This window comes from Crotalus tigris, unplaced genomic scaffold, assembly GCF_016545835.1.
Source record: "Crotalus tigris isolate CLP2741 ecotype Arizona unplaced genomic scaffold, ASM1654583v1 scf7180000017764.6130737, whole genome shotgun sequence".
Lineage (NCBI taxonomy): Eukaryota > Metazoa > Chordata > Lepidosauria > Squamata > Viperidae > Crotalus > Crotalus tigris.
This window is the reverse complement of record NW_024096618.1, coordinates 4,430,366-4,455,666: the sequence shown is the minus strand read 5'-3', so window position 1 is coordinate 4,455,666 and position 25,301 is coordinate 4,430,366. Positions and strand designations below refer to the sequence as shown.

General features: G+C 37.9%; 1 protein-coding gene across 9 annotated transcripts in view; it reads left to right on the top strand.

The window, feature by feature from the left end:
* Positions 1 to 7,576: 7,576 nt before the first annotated feature.
* The window catches only part of KIF21A (kinesin family member 21A), a 95,553-nt gene continuing 77,828 nt past the window's right edge, over positions 7,577 to 25,301 (top strand). For all 9 annotated transcript variants that reach the window (XM_039341298.1, XM_039341297.1, XM_039341302.1 and 6 more), the window contains exon 1: positions 7,577 to 7,711. In XM_039341298.1, the coding sequence (XP_039197232.1) occupies positions 7,668 to 7,711 (44 nt within the window). In that variant the 5' untranslated portion in view covers positions 7,577 to 7,667. The remainder of the gene's footprint in view (positions 7,712 to 25,301) is intronic.

The window sequence follows — 25,301 nt, the reverse complement described above, 5'->3', positions numbered from 1 at the left end:
GTTACTGCTTTTCTTGCAAAGAGCAAGGGGCTTTTTGCTTTTTCTCAGAAACAACTAAATGTAGCTGCAGGAGATCCACACCTGGACTTGTTTGTTTACAGTTATAAACTTTGGGAGTTGTAATTCCAAAATATCTGGAGAACACCAAATTCAGCAAGATTGATGTAAGCTATTACATGATACATTCTCATGAATGCCACTTGTGAAATCTGTTTATACAGGTTACAGGGAGGCTGTGGTTGATAGAGTCTCTCGTTCAAATTGCCAGAATATTTAAAATCACTTTGTCAGGAGGATTCTCTGGCATACCTTCCACTTGAAGAAATCTTTGAGAATGGATAGGAAATTATTACAGTGGAAAGAACAGAAGAGGATCAAAATAACAAAGGAGTCAAACAATATCTGTGCTGTTCGTTAGTTACAAAACAGCATTTTTATAGCATGTAAATTAGTCATACTAACCATTAACATTCAGTGACTCAGCATAATCCTTTTAGACCTGAACACCACAAAACCATTATTGGCTGAAAGAGATTTAAAATCTGTAGCAAATTAGCAAAGTCAGATGAGTGAAATTGCTTTTGTCTCCTGTTGGGAAACAAAATCACAGTCATACTGGTAGATAATTTCAATAATGGGAGACAGAGTGAGTGTGACGCTATTGATCCTCGACATTTCAATGTGTTTTGATACTATAATCCATCGTATTCTCCTGGACCATCTCCATTAATTGAAAGTAGCCGCTTAGAGTGGTTCTTGTAGGAATGACCTAATGGATGACTACTAGGTCTCATGAAATAAACAGAGTTCCAACTAAATGTGCATAATTTTAAAGCAATTTAATCAAGTCTCCCGATTTCAAGTGCATTTAGCCTGAATTATCTTTTCTTGAATTGTGGTTCTGTCTTTGCAATTCCAAGCATTTAATGAATAGCTGATCACTGGACCTGCTCAGAAACAAAAGATGTTTTTGTATCTGAAAAGAGACAGTGAATGAAGTTGATTGGTAGAACATTAAAAATTAAAACTTGGCTCAAAAGTATTAACTGTGGCAGAGATCTAGGTATCCTAATGGACCACTACATAAATAGCGATAACATCAATAACACGAGAAGTGCCAAACACCAAAAAGACTGAGACTCTAGAAAGTATGCAGAGAAGAGCAACAAAAATGATAAAAGGTCTGAAAGCTAAATTGTATGAAGAACAGTTGAGGGAGCTAAGTACGTCTACCAAAGAGAAGGATTAGAGGGGAAATGATAACTGTCTTCCAGTACTTGTGGTGCTGTCGCAGAGAAGAGAGGGTTGACGTATTCTCCAAAGCACCAGAGGGCAGGAAAAGAAGTAATGGGTGAAAGCTTGTCAAAGAGAGTTCCAACCTAGAACTAAGAATTTTTCCTGCAGTGAAAACAATGGAATAGCTTGCCTCCTGGAGTTGTGGGTCCTCCATCACTGGAGGTTTTCAAAAACAGACTGAACAACCATTTGAATATAATAATAATAATAATAATAATAATAATAATAATAATAATAATAATAATAATAACAACAACAAAAAGGCATTTGACTCTCTGCCACATGATTGGATAATCAAGTGCCTAGAAATAACAGGAGTCAGTAGAAACATCAGAAAATTTGTGCAAAGATCGATGGCACAATGGAAGACACAGTTGCAGATCAATGGTGAGAGCTGGGAGAGGTTAATATCAAGAGAGGAATATTTCAAGGAGATTCATTATCACCATTACTATTTGTCATTGCACTGTTTCCTCTGTCAACAATACTGAATAACTCAGGACATGGCTATCAAATATCAAAAACATCTGCCAGACTATCCCACCTCCTTTATATGGATGATCTGAAGCTGTATGGAAAAACATCATCTGAAATAGAATCGCTGCTCAACACTGTCCGTATATATAGCCAAGATATTGTAATGGAGTTTGGCTTGGACAAATGTGCCACACTTACTATCAAACAAGGAAAAATAGTGAAAACTGAAGGAATCAAGATGCCCCACGAAAATAACATTAAGAGTCTGGATGAGGAAGAGTACTACAAATACTTGGGTATCCTTCAAGCTGACAACATCAAGCACACTGAAGTCAAGAAAAAGATTAGAGGTGAATACATCAAGAGAGTGAAGAAGATCTTAAAATCCAAACTCAATGGAGGAAATACCATAAAGGCAATCAACACCTGGGCAATCCCAGTCATTAGGTACACAGCTGGAATAGTGGACTGGACTCAAGCAGAACTAAAAGCAATGGATAGGCAGACCAGAAAAATAATGACAATGAATCATGCCCTTCATCCACGCAGTGACATTGATAGACTTTATCTACCAAGGCAAATAGGTGGGCGTGGAATGCTACAAGTACATCAGATGGTTGAAGAAGAAAAAATGGCTTTGGAAGAATATCTGAAGAACAATGATGAAGATGCACTGAAATTAGTATATCAGGAAGGCTTACTAACTACTGGAGAGACCAAACTGGCCTACAAGAAAGACCAAATGAAGAACAGAATAGAGGCATGGGAAGACAAAGCACTACATGGCCAATACATGAAAAAAATAGCTGGGAAAGCAGATAATAATAAAACCTGGCAATGGCTAAGAGCAGGAAAATTGAAGAAAGAGACCGAGGGACTAATTCTGGCTGCACAAGACCAAGCCTTAAGGACAAATGCATACAAAGTCAAAATTGAGAAGACAGCAACAGACAGTAAGTGCCGCCTATGCAAAGAAGCTGAAGAAACAGTGGACCACTTGGTAAGCTGTTGCAAGAAGATTGCACAGACTGATTACAAGCAGCGGCATGACAAAGTAGCAACAATGGTGCATTGGAAGATCTGCAAAAAATATCATTTGCCTGTAAGCAAAAACTGGTGGGATCATAAAATAGAGAAAGTCATAGAAAATGATAAAATTAAACTGCTCTGGGACTTCAGAATTCAAACAGACAAGCACCTGCAACATAACACCCCAGACTTAACAATTGTCGATAAGAAAGACAAAAAAGTCTGGATAGTGGACGTGGCAGTGCCTGGAGACAGCAGAATAGAAGAGAAAGAACTGGAGAAGATAACAAAATACAAAGACCTACAAATAGAAATAGAAAGACTGTGGCAAAAGCAAGCAAGGGTAGTACCAATAGTCATAGGCTCCTTGGGTGCAATCCCAAAACAACTGGAGCACCACTTGAACACCATTGGCATTGACAAATTCGCTATTAGTCAATTGCAAAAGGCGGCCTTACTAGGAACTGCTTCCATCCTGCGACGATATCTGTAATACCATCAAACATCCACATCTGCCTATCCCAGGTCCTGGGTAAGGACTCGATAGGTAGACAAAATGCCAAATCCAGTCTGAACATCTGGCTGACTGTGCGATGATCGATAATAATAATAATAAAGTTGGAAGGGACCTTGGAGGTCATCTAGTCCAACCCCCTGCTCAGGCAGGAAACCCTACACCATTTCGGACAAATGGCTGTCCAGTCTCTTCTTCAAAAACTTCCAGTGTTGGAGCATTTACTGCTTCTGGAGGCAAGCTGTTCCACTGATTAATTGTTCTCACTGTCAGGAAGTTTCTCCTTAGTTCTAGGTTGCTTCTCTCCTTGATTAGTTTCCACCCGTTGCTTCTTGTCCTGCCTTCAGGTGCTTTGGAAAATAGCTTGATTCCCTCTTCTTTATGGCAGCCCCTGAGATATTGGAATACTGCTATCATGTCCCCCCTTGTCCTTCTCTTCGTTAAACTAGACATACCCAATTCTAGCAACTGTTCCTTATATGTTTTAGCCTCCAATCCCCTAATCATCTTTGTTGCTCTTCTCTGTACTCTTTCTAGAATCTCAACATCTTTATTGTCATTGTGTATCCCACAATGAAACTAAGTGCTGTTCACAGTGCACACTACGCACAAGTAAAAAGCACAAGTAAAAACATACATTATATGCACATATCCTTCACATTGACTGAATGGAATACGGTCTCCTGCCTTGAGTAGGGAATTGGACCAGAAGACCTCTGAGATACCTTTCAGCCCTTTGATTCTATGTTCTAAATACTAATATAAGTGTGAAAAGGTTTGAAGGTAATTTTTTCTGGCTGCATTCCTCAAATTTACTGATTTTTGGAAATCATAGTAGATACCAAGAATTTCACAGTGGTTACAAACTCAGAAGCAATTTGTATTATCCCATGCTTTATTTGCATTTTGTAGGCTTCTATTTAAATTACCTTAGAACTGAATGTATATTTATCCCCCAAAAACTAATCTGCATCATTAATATTCAGGTAATCAAATCTCAATGCCACATAACCATGGAAATGTCTTTGGACAACACTGGCTAAGAAACAAAGATGAGTATACATAACTGGACAGGGAAACCTTTACCTTTAGTCTCTTTGATGGTATTTCCATCACGGAGTCTAGACTTTATAATCTTCATTCTTGTGATGTATTCCCTTCTAATCTTCTTGACTTCACTGTGTTTGATGTCAGCGTGAAGGATGCCCAAGTATTTGTAGTGATCTTCTTCATCCAGACTCTTGATGTTATTTCCACAAAGCATCTTGATTCCTTCAGTTTTCACTATTTTTCCCTATTGATGGTGAGGATGACGCATGAGTCTGAAGATTAGTTTTACTATATTTGGGGTTGGCATCTCTTTTGTTTTATTCTTACACTATTTTTTTATGCTTGCATAACTTTGTTTCATTTCTAATATGTGGTTCATTTTTTTTGTAAACCATAAATTCCTTATGATAGCAGTATAACATTAAGTAAATAGATGTTATTTTCAAAGCGAAAGTACATTTCTTTAAAATGAAGCCTAATCTTCATTTTGTCTTTTAATTTTAATTACCTGTGAACGGTTATATTTTTTTTAAGTGTCTTTATCTTATTCTCATAATCCCCGCCCTTGGAAACAGGCATCCTTTTGCCAAGATCCAGCTGGCTTACAGTTTTAATGTTATTTTTTGACCTTTTGTTCTAATATTGATGCTTTTAAGCTTGGTGAGTGGGTGGCCTTAGAAACTAAAAAAATAAACACATATTTTCTATATCACTTATTTTCTACATCTACACATTTGGGTTTTCCTGCCTAAGTGCAAGAACTTATTTTTGCATTGCTGAATTGCATTTTGTTAGATAGAGCCCAGCGTTCAAGTCTGTCAAGGTCCTTCTGGATCTTGAGCTTATCTTCTAAATCAGTGGTTCTCAACCTTTTTAATGCCGCGACCCCCAACCGGTCGTAAGTCGAGGACTGCTCAACTGGTGCAGCACCATTTGCAGAATGAGACTTTTGGCAGGCTCAGCAGGGCAGAGACAGCCTGGACAATTCCTACTGGCTTTTGAAAGCCAATAGAATTAGACTCTATTCAAGAGAGTCTATTCTATTGGCTTTCAAAAGCCAATAGAATAAAAGGGAGTAGCACAGCTAAGGAAAAGGGGGAAAAAATGGCGGACTGCGTTGTTTGGTGACCCCCGTGAAATGGTTGTTCGACCCCAAATGGGGTCCCGACCCACAGGTTGAGAACCACTGTTCTAAATGGTGACTATTACCCCCAGCTTGGTATCTACAAATTTGATGAGTTCCCTCTATCCTCACATTTAAATTGTTTATGAAGATGTTGAAGAATAAAAAAATGTTGAGAATAACATTGATCAGATAGAAAAATATGAAAGTTTTAGATCCTCTGGCACATTATGATAGGTCCTTGATCTTTTGGGAGAAACATTTTTGGATGCTTATTAGGAGACATACATTAAATCTAACAGGATTTGCTTTTGAATATACCAGTACTATTGCTAATTAAACTGTTGAATATCATGAACCTTGCACATATTATATCATAGTATATTTATTATACATTAAATTTCTCCAGACTTCTTGGAATTTTGTTTAAAAAGTTGATAAAAAGAAATTGCTCAGAATCACTATATACTAAATACAAGTCTAATTATGTTTAATTGTTCTTTATATTGGAACTCTTCAGCATCCACTTGCTTCAGATATTTATATAAAAATTCAGTCTGTGTATGTAAGAGAGAGAGAGAACACTTTTTAGTTTTTGGGCTCAATTGTGGTCATAAGTTGAGGACTACCTACAAGCAAAAAGACAGGTAATATTTGTTTTTAAGGATGTGCCTGCTGTACAGAGAAGTAAAAGGACACATTCTCCTTTTGTTGGACATCTGCAACCCTATTCATGATGAACCCATGCAGCTTTCTTAGCAGCATTAGTGAAATCACTTGTTCTTTTCTTCCAGAATATTGTTGACTCCCTGTGATTTTCCTGTGGCCTGTCTTTTTACTCTTAGACAGCTCTGGCCCGGTTTAATTTTTTTCCTAGACAAGCCAATGTCAGGTAGCTGCTGCCACCTGTTGCAACAACTACTATTATAGTAGTATATAAACCCCACAACAATAAAGTTGTGGTCACCAATGGGGAAAAAAGAGATGGGGGGGAAAGGGCTAAAAATCAATACAGATAGTCCTCAACTTATAACAGTTCATTTAATGACCGTTCAAAGTTACATCAGTGAAAAAAGTGACTTACGACCATTTTTCACACTTAAGACCATTGCAGCATCCTCGTGGTCATGTGACCAAAATTTGGATGCTTGGCAATTCGTTCCTATTTACCACGGTTGCAGTATCCCTAGATTATGTGAACACCTTTGGCAACCTTCTGACAAGCAAAGATAAGATTCACTTAACAACCGGGTTATTAACAACTGCACTGACTCCTTACAACTTGGCAAGAGACATCGTAAAACGGGGTCAAAGTCCACTTAAACAAATGTCTCACTGAGCAACATAAATTTTTGGGCTCAGTTATGGCCGTTAAGTCGAGGACTACTTGTAGCAACCTCTTCTCCACAAAGAGAAGGCCGCGGTGAGGATCGACGCGCACGCACTTGGCGCGCTCCCCCCCCCCCAATTAAAAAGCAGAGCCGCTCCAGCTGAACCTGCGAGCTCGGCGACTCCGCCCGCGGCGCCGGCGCGGAAAGGCAAGCGCGTGACTCCGCCCAGCCAAGAGCGGCGGCGTCGGCGTCGACGGCGATGGCCGAGTCGCCGCAAAACGAGCAGACCGAGGCCACGGCTAAGAGGAGGGGCTTCGTTTCGCACTGCGGCTGGAGAGAAGCTGAAGCCGCCGCCGCCGCCCCCTCCGCTGTGCGAGAGCCGCCGACCTCTTGCAGTTGGCTGGCGGTGCGGCTGCCGCGGGAGCGCATCGGCGGCGGCAATAGCAGCGGCTTGCAGAAATCCCGGGGCGGCAGACGACGCCCGGCCCCTCGGCTAGTCCGAGCGCTCGAGCTCCGGAGTGGGCGGAGTACGAAGCTCGCCGCCGCGGCTGCCGCTACCTATTCATTCAGGCAGTCACCTAAAATGGCTGGAGAGAGCCGAAGGTGGTGGCAGTGGAGGAGGAGGTGAAGCGAACCAGCCGCCACCGTCCCTCCTGCAGCAGCACCACCACCACCCCCAACCCCTCTTAAAAACGCTTCTCTTCGCCGGGCGAGACCCTCCCCCGCCCCCGTTTGTAATCCCGTTTGGATTTACGGGTCTTTTTCCCCCCCTCCCTCTCAAAACCTCCCTGCCTGAATGCTCTCCGCTCGCCTCCGGGGATTCAGCCTTGCTTCAGCCTTTTGAACCATGTCGACCGGCCCAGACGAGAGCTCGGTCCGAGTCGCCCTCAGGTGAGGCGCGCGCGGGGAGGAAGGCACTCCAGGGCTCGCTCTGATCCTCTCGGGCTTACCTGCCGGGGGTCTTTAGCGGCGGGAGGGGAGGGGGTTACAAAAAATAAAGGACGGCGTGTGTGTATGTGTGTGTGTTGTGTGTGTGTGGAGATAGAACGCCGACCTGGGCGAAGAGAGGGAGCCTCGGGTCGAGCTTTCTGGGGAGGCAGGCCCGCCAGGGAGGCGGAGAAGTCTCCGGCGGGTCTAGGGGGTTGAATTTTCCTCAGCGGATGATTCCCGTAGCTTTTACCTTTGTCCGGCGCGACGCTCCTTGGCTTCTTACCTAACGGCCAGGCAGGATTGGTAGAGGAGAAGAGATCGGCTTGCAAGAAGAAGAATCCTCCGGCCACCCAGGAGAGTTGAAAAACATTTTAGCTCAAAAGTCGTTGAAGTTGCGCCCTTGGTAAAAACCGAGAATTAGGATGCTGCAAGCCAGGGCTTCTATACCGATTAAAGCTGCCCCGGTTTTCTCCAAATTCTGTCTTTCCTTGTAGGTGGTATCAGGACCGTTTTGATTGATTGATAGATTAGATTAGATTAGATTAGATTAGATTAGATTAGGATAGATAGATAGATAGATAGATAGATAGATAGATAGATAGATAGATAGATAGATAGATAGATAGGCAGACAGACAGACAGACAGACAGACAGACAGACAGACAGACATTTGAGAGGACGGTAGAAAATTTGAGTATTTTTTTTTTGCTGACTTCTTAGTGGTTGTCTGGATATTTGTAATTCAGATCTGCAACATTATTAAGGAATTTAATTTCCTTTATATATTGTGCATTTAGGGTTAGAAGGTGTGTTGGCTGTGCCTGAGGAATTTTGGGAGGGGTACTTTAGGTTTGCTCCAGAGGGAGGTTTGTATTGTTGGGGAAAAGGGAGGAACTGAATTTGGGGCCTTCTCTGCAGAAATGCAAACAAAGAGGTAGTATATCCCTATTTTACACTTACTGTTCTGTTCCATGTTACTCTATCATGTACATTGTACTTTGCATTCAAGGGACTTTGAAGGTCTATTGATGTGACTGTTCTTAACAGGCCTGTGCTAGTAAATTGGCTTTAACCGGATTGGTAGTTGAAATTGCAAGAATACTAGGGAGGAGCATGTTGAGTATTTTTTATTCATGATGGAAAATTGCAACATCATTCATCTGCACTAGAAATTAACTACATGTTTATAGTAGACCTTGCCCATGAAGTAGACTTGTGCCAACAATTTCCTCCCTTACCTACACTCCAAAACTAATTTTTTTTTGTTTTGGCTAATATTTCATTGTTGATTTTTAACAAATGAAAAGGTGGAATATTTAATTGCAGATTCTTCAATTACGTCTGGATTTAATAGTGCATTGGCTGGTACCTGTTAGGAAATTCAGTATGACACAAGGTTCAGACTCGCCCCCTTCCTTGATGGTTGTCAGACCCATTCAAGTTGGGTGGTTTATTTCTGAAGAGGGGTATTACACCATTTTTTATTTCACATTTGCAAGATTTGAGGTGGGATGGATAGCTAGCCCAAACATATCATTCTGCTTCACTCTATATATGAAAATTTTAGTTGAGAAGGACAAGTAAATGAACTGAGAGCAGAATAAATGTAGTGCTTGCTAAAAGTTTTCAGGGCATTGCAGCAAATGTTTTTTATCAAGACCTTTATAGCACCATGTCAGCTTTATAGCCACAGTGTTGTTCCCAAATGCTTGCATAGCATTGCCTGGCCTGATTCATTCTTTTTTGCACTACACTATATATACAGTATATCTTAAGCACTTGTAGTTTTTGTGTAATCTGAGTAGAAATAATAACTTGTTTACAAGACACAACCCTTTTATCTATATTTTTATCATGTGAAATAATAATCAGACATGAATTAAAATGAGTTGTTGGGGTAGATTTATTACCACAATAGAGTCATCCTGCTGCAAGTCACAGATTTAATTTTCATTGTGGTATCATACCCAAAACATCCATAGGGTTGCCTAAAAGTTGGATAGGGTGAATGTTGAAGAATTATCATGATATCACTACTGACTTTTGATAATGCTTTTATTGCAAAGGAGTTTGGCAACATTTCTTCTGCCTGAAAGGGCAACGCCCAGTGAACTGTGAAATGAAACTCAGAGAATGCAGTAAGCATTTATTTTTTCCCAAAGTGATGTGATGGTGTCACATTTATCTTGGCACTGAATTCACGGGCATTTATCTAAGGACCCACAAAAGATATTACTCATTCTGTAACTAGGTAGGATGCTAAAGGAAATACATGATCTTGATACGGGATGATAGATTTTTATCCTTAGAGTGATTGCATTGGAAATGTTCCAAAGAAGATTACATCGTCACTGAGAAGCTCAAGATTTTTATACCAGTGTGGAGGCTGTAAGAAACAGTACATACAGTGTTTGTGTATACAAAATATTGCAGATATGTATCTCTTTTCCATTTGATTTGACTAGCATTCATTGAAGTGTGTAACTAATTTGTTCATCCCAGAAGATTTCTTGCTTTTTTTGTCTAATCAGACATGTGTACCATTGATTCTCAGCAACTTTGATGGTTCACAAAATAAAAACCCAGAAAAAAGTGACAAAACAATGTAATAATAAAGATAAAGGAGCAAAAGCAGGTAAAATAGGCAAAACCTACATACAATACTCAGAAGGATCTTTAATCAGCCAAATTCTGGCCTTCCAAAACACTGGGATGTCAGTGGGAACCTCATGCAGACAGATATTTTTTTTAAAGAAAGAATTATAATATGGCTGATGTGACAACCACTACCTTTTGGTTTAAAGGGGTTGGATTATACAGTTTACTTATATTTTTCTCACTGCTAATTCTGATGCACATAACTATTGTAAGAAATAGGACCAAAATAATAATCCAGTGTTCTTAAAATATGAAAACCTTTATTGCAGTTATTAACCAGCACAATCCAGCATTCTTAATATAAACCAAAATGTGGCTATAACAGGTAACTGCTAGGTCCATTACATGGTACTTTTAATGAACTTTTGTTTCTTGCTGCTAGAATTGAAGCAGTATATCTAGGCTATGATCCAAATAGGTTCATTAGATGGGACTGACTTTTTGCATGTGGAAGTAAATAATAAATTAATTTTTAAAAACAGCTTCTGGTCTATACTGCAATAGGTTTTGAAACTTTGCAACTTCATTTTTAAGGGTATTAAGAGTGATGATAAACAAGTGAGGGAGTACAATGTGTTGCCTAAACTGTTTCAACATTGATTTACATATCAGACATGTATGACTGTTAGTTTGAAAACGTGCTTTGTATGTACATAAAGGGGAAGGGGCCATAACATTCATATTTTTTAAAATGGACTCTGCAACCTACTTCTTTATAATTATTTTTATTTTCACTTTTGTATATAACCTGTAACTAACAGTTATTATACCAGAATAACTTCTTTACTAAAGGTAACTAAAAAAGAGCACCTGAAACTAATATTTGATTAAACGGGGAGGAAATGGTAAATCTTTTAACTGAAACAAGTAAATTTAAACTTCTCTCTTAATTATGGAAAGACAAAGTCAATTTCTGTTAGTTGGACGTTGGATGCTCAGATTATTTGCCAAAGGCTACTGGAGTTTTCACAGTTTATTCAACAGGAATATCTGGTACATTATCCCATCATTATGTACAATATTCTGGAATAATTAGGTGTACAAGATGATAGCTTTAGGGTTGTAATAATTGGAAAAACTGGAACATTTCTTTTGATGCTTTATTATATCAAGGTAGCATAACAAGTGTGACAGCCAATGTTTGGGAAAAATATTTACTGACATTTAAATATTTGCAAATACAGAGAAACATATAGAACTATAATCATACTCAAAGGTACTGTTGGTATTTCTTCCAGATAGTTCTTTATTAATACAGTTAATGAACAAAATTTGATGAATTTTATGATTGGCCAGTCTTACCAGTGAACCAATGAAATGGTTTATTAATGGCTTCCTCTCTTGTCCAGTGAAGAAAAATCTTGGGGAAGGGGGAAAATAAGTAGAAGTGCATTTGCAAGTTGAATAAACTCTAAGATAAAATATCTAGTTTTAGAGTGTCACACTCCTACATATCAAAACATTTTATTCTTCTCACTTAAAAAAATTATAGACAAGGTCTCTTTGTGAGTTTGGTGGCAAAAAAGCTACATCTGGTATCGTGTGTCCATTACAAAACAAAAGAGCCTTTTGTTAATATTGTAATTGTTTTCAGTTTTCTTCAGCTTAAATGTTTAATTTGTTTGTATAATACTTATACTGCCCATCTTTCTGACTATTTATCACATTAATCACATTTTCATCCATTTGTGTACAAAATGATTCTGTTTATTTGTCTTAGCATTCATACAATTTCCATTTATTATTTTACCTGCTTCCTATTCTAATCCTCTAGTTTGTATTACATGTCTTTGTTACATTTTAAATCCATTTCCTAATTGATAATTATCTTCCTCAACTTCATAGTTTTATAAATTAATTTTACTTTTTACACATTGCAATTATAAGCAGGCCGCAGATAATTCAGTAATTTTTCAATCATCTTTTGTAAAGGTGCAGATGTTAGTATCCAGACAAGTTTTTTCTAAGTTCCACTTACTTTGTATTTTGACAAGTTTCTAGCAGATATAATATATATCGCTTGTCTGTATCTATCTGCCTTTTGGTAACTTTGTATAGGATTTCAGCTTCAATCACTTTATATGTTGTAAATTCCACAACAAAGGGTTAGATATTTAGTAGTAATGAGGATTGCTTGAATGTCAGAAACATAGGTGAAAGGTTGCTAGTTTAATTTTGGCATCAAACATTTAAGAAGTTGAAATACATGTTATTTGATAATTACTTCATATTTCTAATACTACTTGAATTTTAACTTACATAGGAAGGCACTTTATTGCATTTACTAATGGTTTTTTTGGCTTTAGGACACAAATTTTAATTATCCCACTCTGGTTTTTAATATTCAAGCAAACATGAATGTTTAATTAAAACCAATTTTTCTACCACGTCAGTCTTTACCTTTATTATCTTATACCTATAAACATTTCGAAGGGTATATTCATGTGACACATTTTTAACTGATTAGTTTATTGAAGTATATAGAATAATAAGTTATTGTTATTATTACATTCATAAAAGTAGAGAACTTGGTTGCTTCCACCCTTATTTAGACTCTTGATGAAAACATCAATATAATTTATTTAAAGACGGACTACATTTTTTCAATAGAAATTGAATGACTCAGTAATTTAATATTAAAAGAGCACTGTAATTATGATCTAGGAAACTCTTTGCTGCAATTTCAGTTCTTTTCCTCTTCTTTACATTTGTTTCAAGAATTTTTGAAGTATAATTGTCTTTTCCTTTCCTTTTTTTGACTAGATTAATAAAGGGGAATGTTTCATCACCAAAAACAGTTAAGTGTGAACCATCAAGGTGCAAACCAGTCCTGATGTAAATAATATCACGAAAAAGGTATACAAGTAGTCCTTGATTAATGACCACAATGGAGACCAGCAACTTGATTGCAAAATGACACTGTTGCTGAGCAGAAAATCACATGACTGCGATGAGCTTACAGTCTTACTTGCCCTTTGAGCATTAAGGGAAACAGTGCAGTCAGTAAGCAAAAATATCACTTGATTGCAATTTAAGATTTTATTCCTGCCTTCTCCATTAACACTGCTTGTTGCAAGCTGGTTGCAAATGCGCAAATGTGACTGTGGGATGCTGTGACAGCTGTAAATTCAAGGATTGGTTGCAGTTTTTTTAAACTGTTGTATCATCAATAAAGGAGAATATTTGTAGCTCAAGGTTAAAGTGAGAGGTCCTTGATGCTCTCTGAGCTTGGTTGTGATCTTGCAGACATTTCATGACCCAAACTAGGTAAACATCTGCAAGAAAACAGCCAAGCTCAGGGAGCACCAAGGACCCTTCACATTGTAACATCAAATGAATACTGCACAGTGAGTCAATCAGTAAGCAAGGATTATCTATAACTGCAAAGATAGGAAGAACTCTGGTAACCTAGAGCAGGGCTTTTCAACCTTTTCACCCATTGTACCACTTTTAGGATATGGCAATATCCAAGTACCACCCGTCGCTTAGCAAGGTGTCAAAAACTTGATGACCTCCCCAAGAAAAGTGATGAAGTACAGGTAGTCCTCGACTTACAACAGTTCACTTAGTGACTGTTCAAAGTTACAATGGCACTGAAAAAGTGCCCCCCCCCCAAGCCACAGCCGAGCAAGACACCTGCCTGCCCACCCGGCGGCGCTCTTCCTCCTATTAGAGGTTTTCATTGTTGTGAGTATTTCTGTTGAGGAGCGGAAGCGGGGGTGTTCGGTTTTTATTCTCCCCCCCGTCTGCTGGGTGGTTGCAGCAGGTTTTGGTCACTTCACATGATCGTGGGACACTGTGACCGTCATAAATATAAATCAGCTGCCAAGCATCTAAATATAAATCACAAGACCCTGGAGATGCTGCAACATTCCAGCTGATCGGTGTTTCTTCAGGGCTCAGCAGAAGCGCTAGGATCAGCTCCAGCTGGAGCCTGGCGCTGATCCTGGCATTTCCGCTGAGCCCTGACAGCCCTGCAGCTCCAGCCATCTCTCGCTCAGGCTTGTACGGTGCTGCCACCAGTTCAGCTCATTCCCCTCCCCCATTACCACTTTTCTAGGATGTTCGCGTACCACCTGCCAACGTACCACAGATGGTTCCCATACCGCTGGTTGAAAAGCCCTGACCTAGAGGGCAAAGGGCTGGCCTACCATTCATAGCTAAAAGCATCCTATTAAATTGGAGTTGGCTGAACAGAATAATTAGAAAAAGAACATTTTAGGAATGTCTCCATGAGTTAAAGGAAACTATATCTTGCAAGGGCTGCTGTAAGTCATAGTAGGTCTGTGCAGCACTTCGAAGGCAAAACTTCCTTGGGGTACACGGGCAGGAACTGTCACAGATTTTTTTAAGACAACTGCTCCTTTTCCCAAGAAAGTGCAGAATTGTAGACAAACCTGTCTAGAAATCACACATGTAAAGAAATAGAAAACTTAGCAACTGGCTCAACTTCACATAGGAAGTGAAACAAGGAAATGTGATTCCTCCTATATGTAGAATGTATTTATGAATAAATATATAGAGTGATATTAAAAGTGTGTTGATTGTTGATGTATATTTGTATGTACTTTTGGTTGACTGATATTGGTTGACTGAAAAGATGAATAGTTGACATGGATGGTAGCTTACACAGTGCAACACAGAATAGGGACCTGAAATGTGTTAAAGACTATGGTAGTTATGTTGGATGGTAAGCAGGAATGAACAATTAATTACAAGGTAAAGATAAATGGTGAAAAACTAAAGCAAGTAGAATAATATTTGTTTTTTGGTACAATGCTTATGAAGAAAAGAAAATGGATGGGCAGATTTAAAGAGGTATTATGCTGTCTGTTGTGAATGTTGAAAATGAGCATTTATTAGAGCATTTATTTTTTCTGCCACTTTGTTACATAGATTAAGAATTGATCATGTCTCTCCCAAAATATAAAAATAGGTTAATGCTATGGCAGTGGAGTATGTGTGATAAAAAGATAGTCAAGAACGTATGGATGCTGTAAATGTTTAAATTTAGTTAGATTATATATTTGCTTTAATTTGCTATTTTGCACATTCATGGTCTTTCTGTATTTTGCATAATGTTGCTTGCCTACAAAGGAAGAGGTTAAATATTTCATACCTTGTGCATGATCCCAGAAAAAGATACTTTTGGATAATGCATTATCACCCCACATCCTCTGAAAGACTTTGCTTTCTATTTCAAAGCACTGCAGAGTGTAAGATGATACCTTCTTGGTTCCATTCCTGATTGGGATTAGCATCTTTACATGTTGTGGCTAATCTGTCAAGATATGTCTATGATGCATTCATTTGTTTTTGGGTTGAAGAGCGTGCTAAACAATTTCTGTTACCAGAACACAAATTCCTATGTATCTCATGAAGAATCAGCTGACTAGTGGAAAAGTCTGTCTGCATTAGAAATTTTGTCACTTTCCCAGAAACATGCATAAAAATAAAGGTAAATAATTGGAATTTTTTTTGCTTTAGCTGTTTGATATAATACTTCCTAATATTACTTTGGTTCAGATATTTCCTAGACCCACTTTTGTTCTTTGCCCTTATACTTCACTACTTTTATTATGAATCTCACTGTTTAATACTGAAGTTTGGGTTCATAGTCTTATACACAGGGCTTTTTTTTCTCACAGAACACTCAGAACGGAGTTCCAGCACCTTTTTTGGATGGAACCTTATAGGGTAGGCAAGGCGGGTTGTATGACGTGTGTGAGTTCCGGCACTTTTTTTTTTTTTTTTTAGAAAAAAAACCACTGCTTATACCAGTGATGGCGAACCTTTTAGAGACCGAGTGCCCAAAATCTGGCCTTGCCCCTACCCCGCTCCTGCCCCGCCCCACCGTGCCTGCCCACAGGGCCACTCACCACCTCCAGGGTCCGCCATAGATCATCCAGGCAGCCCAGCAGCGCCATGATGGCCACGCCCTCTTCCCGCGCCTTGCAGCATCAACTGTGCGGATTGGGGCGTGAGGGCAGAGTCTTGTCTATGCTGCCTGGCTGCCATGTCCTTGGCTGTGCTGCTCCGCGTGGGCCACGCTTGGGGCAACTCTCCTTCAGGGAGGCTGCTGGTGAGGAGGGGGCTGCGGGCGGAGGTGAGGCTGGGGCAACGGCATATGTGCCCACAGAGAGGGCTCTGAGTGCCGCCTCTGGCACCCGTGCCATAGGTTTACCACCACTGGCTTATACATACCTAAACTATTAGATTATATAAATAATCCACTATATTCATAATTAAAAAGTCTTCTCTTGCCCTCCATGTCTTCAGTTTTGACCTCTCTCCTATTAAAACATGCCCTTTTAAAATCAGGTACTTAAAACAACTGTGATTGATCCTTGGTCTTTAGACCTCTTCCAGACATCGATACAGATTTGTTGAATGAAACCAAGTTACTCTTTCATGAATGACTGCATAATTAGATTTCAAGAATGACACCATGGCAATGACATTAAACAAGCAAAGCCTGAACATATAGATTTTGCAAGCAGGACTCTACTTTATAGATGTTGCTAAATAACAGAACTTCTCAAGTATTTTTTAATTCTATAGGGATGACAGGGCTTTAATTTTGATTATTTTTTTTTTGGCAAATGTTTCTGATGTCTTTGTGTTTCATGTTTTTTTAAGCTAGAAACTAAATCCAGCTGATTCATGTTTTACATGGAATGTGTCAGTTCCTTTTGTCCTAAGTACAAAAATACTGTATTTTGTGCGTATAGTGTGAGTTTAGTATGAGCATTCGGAATAGGGTTTGATTTCTACAACAAATGTGACTACTGATGTTCAGTAATGATTACAAGTGTATGTTTCAGTGACTGGCAAATTAAATAGAATTCACATTAAATATTTACAATAAAAAACTTTAAATTCTTATATCTTTGGTATGGTAAGATTGGAAGCTAAAACCCATGAAGAATGCTTTCAGGAACTGGATATTTTAGTCTAACAAAGAGAAGGACTACTAGGGGTGACATGAGAGCAGTCTTCTAAGGGGCTGCTACAAAGAAGAGGGGGTCAACCTATTTTCCAAAGCACCTGAAGACAGGACAAGAAGCAGTAGATGGAAGCTAATCAAGGAGAGATCCAACCTGGAACTAAGGAAAAATTTCCTGACAGTGAGAACAATTAACCAGTGGAACGACTTGCCTCCAGAAGTTGCGGGTGCTCCATCATTGGAGTTTTTAAGAAGAAATGGACAAGCATTTGTCTGAAATGGTATAAGGTTTCCTGCCTGAGCAGGGGATTGGACTAGAAGACCTCCAAGGTCCTTTCCATTATTCTGTCAAATAATAATGTATTAAGTTTATATGCTGTTGGATTCCTAGTGACTCTTGGTAGGTAAATAAATAAAAACATTTAAATTTAATTATGAATTTTATCTATGAATGTTGAAGATTTTCACACACTGCCCTGTAAATTACTTACATTAATATTGTGTATATGCAGTTGAATTAGGTTTTGGGTGAAGAAATGAAGATATAATTATTTTTATTGCTTATTATACTAATCTTTATAAGTAATTAAAAGAAAAGAATGATCAATATTTTGACAGACACAAAATGAAAGGTGAATGACACAAATTAAAATATTTTTAAAATTATTTTAAATAAATTATTGAATTGTCCTGTAACAAGTTGTCCCGTGGCCAGTCGGCCATGTCAAGTTTTTCTGCAGCTAGCTGTCTATGGTGAATTGGCCTTGGCGAGTTGGATCCGACGAATTGTCCCATTCCGAGAAGGAATGGACTCTGTTAAAGGTATATGTTGGTTACTTTTCTCTTTGCACAATATCCTAAGACCAAATTAGAGCTGAATTAATTTCTTAATCCTAAAATGCTTATTTTAAACCCTTGCTTGATAGCATATTATTCTAACGAAAACAAAACACTTGGACAGAAAAGATCAAAATCTAAAGACTGCTGTTTTCCTGGTTAGTGCCCTTGACTCTCCAGACTATTAAACATTTTTAAACATCTTGTGACTTTTATCTGTGTGATATTAACAGCTGATGATGAAACTAAGTGTGGTAGTACTAGATTCTTAGGTAAAAATGATTCATTTTATTGTTTTGCATGCTATTCCCACGCTTTGCAATATGATTGCAGGTAAACTTGTAATTCTACTTTGTTATAGAACAAGTTTAAAGCAGTACAGATCAAAGATAATACACAGTCTAATTTCCTAATGGGAAATAGAATTAAGAGGCATGTATTTTCCTGGCCCTATGTTGCTGCCATTTGTATGTGCTGTTAACTGTACCTAACACAAAATGACAGACATGAAAATGAAGTCCTTTTTCCTATTTTCTGTTTACTGCTGTATTTCATGGAAGAACATGTTATGGAGAGAACTTCAATGTGGATAATCTCATAATTATAAACTTCTACTGCCAGTTCTATAACTAAGAGGGAAGATAGAAGGAGAATATAAGGCTTATGTGCTCATGTTTGAAATCATTTATAAAGACGTAATATTTGAGAATTAAATTAATCATACAATGTTAATACAGTAAATAAATGAGTTAACCATGACAGAATTAAAACATACGTCTTTGTCAAAAGGTCAACTATATTTTTAAACTTGGCATTTCTAGAATATTTCAAACCTGGACTAAAGAACTGGAATCTCCAATAAAGTCCCGTTAATGGATTCCTGTTTTTAAAAATGTTTAAATGATTTTTGCAGAACTGCAATTAAGGTTGATTCATCAAAAATTGTATTTAGAGTATGTTGGATTCACCAATTAATGTATTTGAAAGAAGGGGCATCAGATTTTCTATGCTGTAATGCAGTGTTTCCCAAACTTGACAATTTTAAGGCATGTGGACTTCAACTCCCAGAATTCCACAGCCAGCAACTTCTGGGAGTTGAAGTCCTCATGCCTTAAAATTGTCAAGTTTGGGAAACACTGCTGTAATGGCTCACTGACCCATATGATATGCTGTCAGGCATATGTTGTTCATCCATAGATTGAATCTTCCCAAGCTAAAGCAATTATCTGCTGCATGACTATATAGATACACTCTGTGAACTACTTGGGAGGGCCCATCTTACCTTTTTCCTGCCTACTAGACTTTCCAACCTTTGCTTCCTCTTTGCCCTTTGAGAAGCAGTCTCTTCTTTCTGGGACTTTAGATCATATGGTCATTTGATCATTTAGTATCTTTTGGGGATAGTTTATTAATGTATATATCAAGTTTTATGGGAACATCCTTGAATGTTAAACATCGTACAATAAAATTTGTGTTCATATTATAGCACGGAATTCATTATTGAACCAGTGACTGGTTAAGTTTAAAATATAAGATACCATTTTTTTCTTAGGTTATATTTTTAATTTGCATTTTTATTTTTAAAAAATATTTTTCTCTAAGATCAACATTTTAAAAATGGCAATCTTTCAGAACATTCCAGTTTTGCTAATGATTGCAGTAATATAATTACTGTTGTGTTACATTACTCTGTGAGGAGCCACAAGAAAACAAAATACATCAATACAACATATGGTTAAAATAAAAAATATAAATTTGAATGCAGCTACCGGTAGCACTTATTGAATTACCATTCACAAACTGCCATTGCAGAGCCTGGCTCCCCGCCAATAGGCCAATCACACAAGCCTTCTTTGCCCTTCTTCACATTTAATCTGATGAGCACAGATTATATACAGTAACAGAGTGGAGAATATAGGCACATATAACAGATTGTTTTAGTTTCACCTGTTTCATTCCCTTGGGAGTTGCCACACCTGGTAGTGTTCCAATAGACCCCCTCAAGTAATGCTGATAATATGGCAATTAATGAGCCAGAGTAAAAAAATTTCTGCAATTTGATAATTGCATATAAGGGGAAAGGAAAGATCACTCCCTAGAATGAACAGAAATTGCATTGTGATCATCTTAGAACTCATAATAATCAGGTTCTCGGAAAGACAAATTAGTCTTCTCTGATAAAAAGAAAATATGGTTAGTAAACTTGCAGTAATGCAGCTCATGTGTACTTGAAGTTTTGTTGGGAGAGGAGCTGTCTTGTGATGTTAGATATGGTAAATATCCGGAGGCAAAAGTTAGCTTAAGCTCATAGTTGAAGAACTAGAGCTGGTCTACTCCAAATTCACAGACATTTGATAGGAGGCATAGGACTAAAACAAATGGCAGTAAGAAATTTGAATGAAGTCTAAAGTTCTTATTTGGGTGGACCTTAGCCTTTCCTAAATGAGTGAGAAGAAGACCGTTGCTTGGTCCAGATGGATGGTAAGAGAAAAAAGATTTGATCAATAAAAATTTATGAGTTTGGTTACAAGAGCTCTTCAATACCATGATGACATAATTTCCTCTCTTGACACAAGAGAAGCCAAGTTTCATAGCATGGAACTATGACATGACTGTCTATGTTATATTCATTCTGTAATTCAAACACATGTTTCTATCTGCAGTTTTTTTTTAAAAAAAGTGAAAAAAATTAAACAATTTATATTGATTGTGACTCATAGTGAATGTATGCTTTCCTCTGAAAATTCTATCATTTTTCTATGCCACATTTAGTTTCTCCACGGGCTTAGAACATAGAACAATGGAAGCTGACTTTAATAGAGCAAAGTGCCATTCTCTGGTATTAACTGAATTTCCAAGAATGACTCTTTAGAAAGCCTACAGATATAACTGGGAGTACAGTATCCCATCTCTCAACAAAAAGAATAAAGATAAGCAGGAATAATAGGAAGTATCATAAAGGAGGATGGATTTGAGAGGGAGCAGATTGTACATGTTTATCAGAATACTTTGTTTTAATTATATTCTGATGACAGTTATTTGGTAAATTGACACATACCAAAGAGGGCCCAAACCATTTTCTCAAAAATTAAACTGTATCCACAGCTTTAATAGTGCTTTTTTGTTTGCTTGTTTTTCACATTTGTAAAGCCACCAATAGAACCAGTTTGGTTTAGTCATGATTAATGCATTAGTCTAGAACAGTGTTTCTCAACCTTGACAATTTTAAGGCATGTGGACTTCAACTTCCAGAATTCCACAGCCAGCAATGCTGGCTGTGGAATTCTGGGAGTTGAAGTCCACATGCTTTAAAATTGTCAAGGTTGAGAAACACTGGTCTAGAAACTGGAGACTATTCTATCCTGCCTTAGGCACAAAGCCAGCTGGTTGATCTTGGACTAGTCACTTTCTTTCAGACCTACGGGGAAGACAATGGCAAATCATTCCTGAAAAACTTTGCCAAGAAAACTGCAGGGACTTGTTTAGACTTTGAGAATTGGGCACAATGAAAGGGAAGGGAGAAAAAAAAAAAGCTGCCCACCTTGTTAACAATTCTGGTTGGTGTACAACATTAAAAACACAAGTAACAAATAACAAGCACAAAGAGAAAAGGGGAAAATTGGTCATTCTGGTGGAACAAACATTCATTAAAAATTTATCAAATCCCTCAGAGAGCTCACACTCCATTCTAGACTAGATGTGGAAAAAGCCAGATATTCAAAACCTGCCTGAGAGAATGCTGTTCAGAGGCAGGTGTTTTGAGGGAGAATTGGCTTATGGAGTGTAAAAGATGAGGAACAAAACATATTTTTAGCGTGGAAGGAATTGGAAAGGAAACTATTACCTAATTCACTTATTATGCCTTGCCCTGGCTTCATCAATATTCTTAAATGCCTGTGGCACTTTGTCTCAATGACATGCTGTTAGTGTTGATTTAACGGTACTACATGTGTCTAACATTCTTGGCCAAGTTTCACCGCATTGTAAATGATTCCAAGATAACGAATTATAATATCTTATTGATAAATGCAGCAATTTAGTGTGTAAATAATATCATTACAATGGTGACTAAATGATAAATAGTATTGTTGAAGCTTATTGGTCAGTTTCTGAGGTGTTGATATGGAGGCTGTTAATGGCTTTATAGAACATAAATCTTAAAAATATCAACCTGTATGTTATTTAATTCAGTACAGAAATTCCATGTATACACAGATAGTCTAATTCTGCAATGTAAGACATTGTGCTAGAGCAGCGGTTCTCAACCTATGGGCCGTGACCCCATTTGGGGTCGATCGACCATTTCACGGGGGTCGCCAAGCAAGGCTGTCCGCCATTTTTTCCCCTTTTCCGGTGGTGCCTTACCTTCCTTGGGCTGGGCCAGCTGGTGGCCCAGCCAGTGGTCGGCCTGCTCCGTCTCTGCCGCTTGCCAGTTACACCTCGGCCGGCGCAGGGGGCAGCACCACACATGCATGGTGCTCCCGGGCAGGGAAAGTCCTCGACTTACGATCGGTTGGGTAGTCCTCGACTTACGACCGGTTTAGTCCTCGACCTACGACCAGTTTAGTCCTCGACTTATGACCGGTTGGGGTCACGGCATTTAAAAAGTTGAGAACCACTGTGCTACAGTTTGGAATAGTGAAAGTTCCTTGTATATTAAATACGTTATAACTGTAAAGGAAACCCATTTCATGAACCCATTTTAATCATCTTCAACCTGTATGCCATATGTCAATTTCTCAGTCAATATAGTTGCCATATTCTAACTATTATTCTCTGAACAGGGAGCACATTGTTTGATTTTGAACGTTTCAGAGTTTTTGTCCCGCATGCAAGCAAATGAAGATTAAATAAGTCTCCATTGAGTTCAATTTAACTCCACTGTCATGTCCTTGAGATTATATTATCAAAAGAGTGAAAGCCTGACTGTATCTCTTTCTGGGATACTATAGGTCTTGTAATTTCTGGTGGCTGCCCACCAGACTCTGCTTAGCATTATCTCTTTCTCTAAGATTGCAGGTTCCTTATTTCACATATATTACAGTCTCTATTAAAAATATCATTGACCTGTAGAAAGACAAATGATGTCCTATATTTAACTTGTAATATTTGAGGTGTATGGTTTTATATTTGTTAAATGCTAATATTCCAGTATATATCCTTGGAAAACATATTTAATACATTAAGAACAATAGAGAGAATAATCTTTGTCAAGACACACTTTAGAATTCATTGGGTATGGTGCAACTCTACCTAAAGATTATTTCCTGGCTATATTTGGGATTTACATGGAAGGCAGGGAAATATATAGTATAAAACTGAGTGTTGCATGTAATTATGCCACATAAAAAAATATTTGTTTGGAACTAAAGGTTGAAACTTCAACTGCTTTATGACCCCTCTGATATCTTTTGATGCAGAACAAATTGAGCAAAAAAGGTTGTTTTAAAAAATAGGGTTATTATGTGGAGAAACAGAATAAGCTATCAGTTAATCCATGCTGGGTGGGATACCATTTGCAGGTATGTCAGCCTCTATTAGGAAATTTGTCAATCATTTACAGTTTTTTCTTTTGGGTATATCTAATTCAAGTGAATTGAACTCTTTGCATTTAAAATAATAAGAGAAAGTATTGAGTAAGTTTTCATCATTAAGCTAGCATTTAGGCATTAAGAGTAATGTTTAGGTGGAAATTAGAGTGTTTTTGTGAGTTCTCAGTTCTGATGTGTAAATGATTTCTGAGCATTTGGCTATTCTTTAAAAATCTACTGGTTAAACTTTCCTTTTGAGTTAATGCGTATATACATTTTTAACTTATATATTGTCAGTGGTTTTTCTACTATTTATCAGTTTTTATAAATAACTGAAAAAGTGCTTCTTATCTGATATTTCTAGAAGTCTGCAATATGTGGAACTAATACCAATGTAATAGTTTATATTCACAGCTCTGGAAAACTAATTTCAATGACATAAACACAATAGATATTATATTGAATTGTCAGAAGATTCAGTGCATCTACGTATAGAATCTTTGTTAGATCTGTAGAGGTGTTTTATGTAAGCTCCGTATAATGTCATTACCTTCACGTCTAAACTGCCATTCTTCCACAACTGAACCTAAAAATTCAGTATGAATCTTTAGGTTCTTAACTTAAAATATTTTCTGAATGAAGTGAAAACCAGCTCTTCCTAGTGATATAAATGAGAAAATGCAATAAGTTTCTTTTCTTGTTTTTCACATTCTGCAACAATTTGCAGCTGTTTAATGTGGTCATATTCATGCAAGTATTTTTGCCTTGTCTTTGAAATTTAATGATAATAATGATAGAAAAATAGATGATGGGTTGAAGGAAAAGCTCTCCCTCTCCACACATGGACACAGCCCAACTTAGTGTAAGGCTTACAAGAGTTTGCACATGTATTCAAATGGACTTGCCAAATTCTGAAAAATGATCAAGCTTGAATTTGTGTAAGCCTAGTAAGCTTAGACACAGGGTAGCAATAGCACTTAGACTTATATACTATTTCATAGCGCTCTACAGCCCTCTTTAAGCAGTTTACAGCGTCAGCCTATTGCCCCCAACAATCTGGGTCCTCATTTTACCAACCTCGGAAGGATAGAAGGCTGAGTCAACCTTGAGCCAGTCAGGATTGAACTCCTGGTAGTGGGCAGAATTAGCTGCAATACTGCGTTCTAATCACTGCGCCACCATGGCTCCTTTGGTACCCACTGCAGCTCCTTTGGTACACATATCCTGTGTGCCCCAAAGGCACAGCATTATAACTACATTATTGTATATTTTTTATTGTTGTTTCTCCCCCTAAAAGATTTATTTTTAAATTGAATTGTACAGTACATGTTATACTGAAGGTGTATACAATTGTACAGTACATGTTATGCTGAAGGTGGAAAAAATTCTGAAGTGATTTATCTTGGTCTGATTCTTTTTTACATCTCAAAAACCTGGCATTTTAACATGGGTGTGTAGACTTTTTATAGCCACTGTACATTCATTATTGTTACTGCATATTATATTCTATGAATTTTTGATAAGCTGCCCTGAGGTTACAGCTGCCATCTTTTTAATAGAATTATAATAGCACAGAATA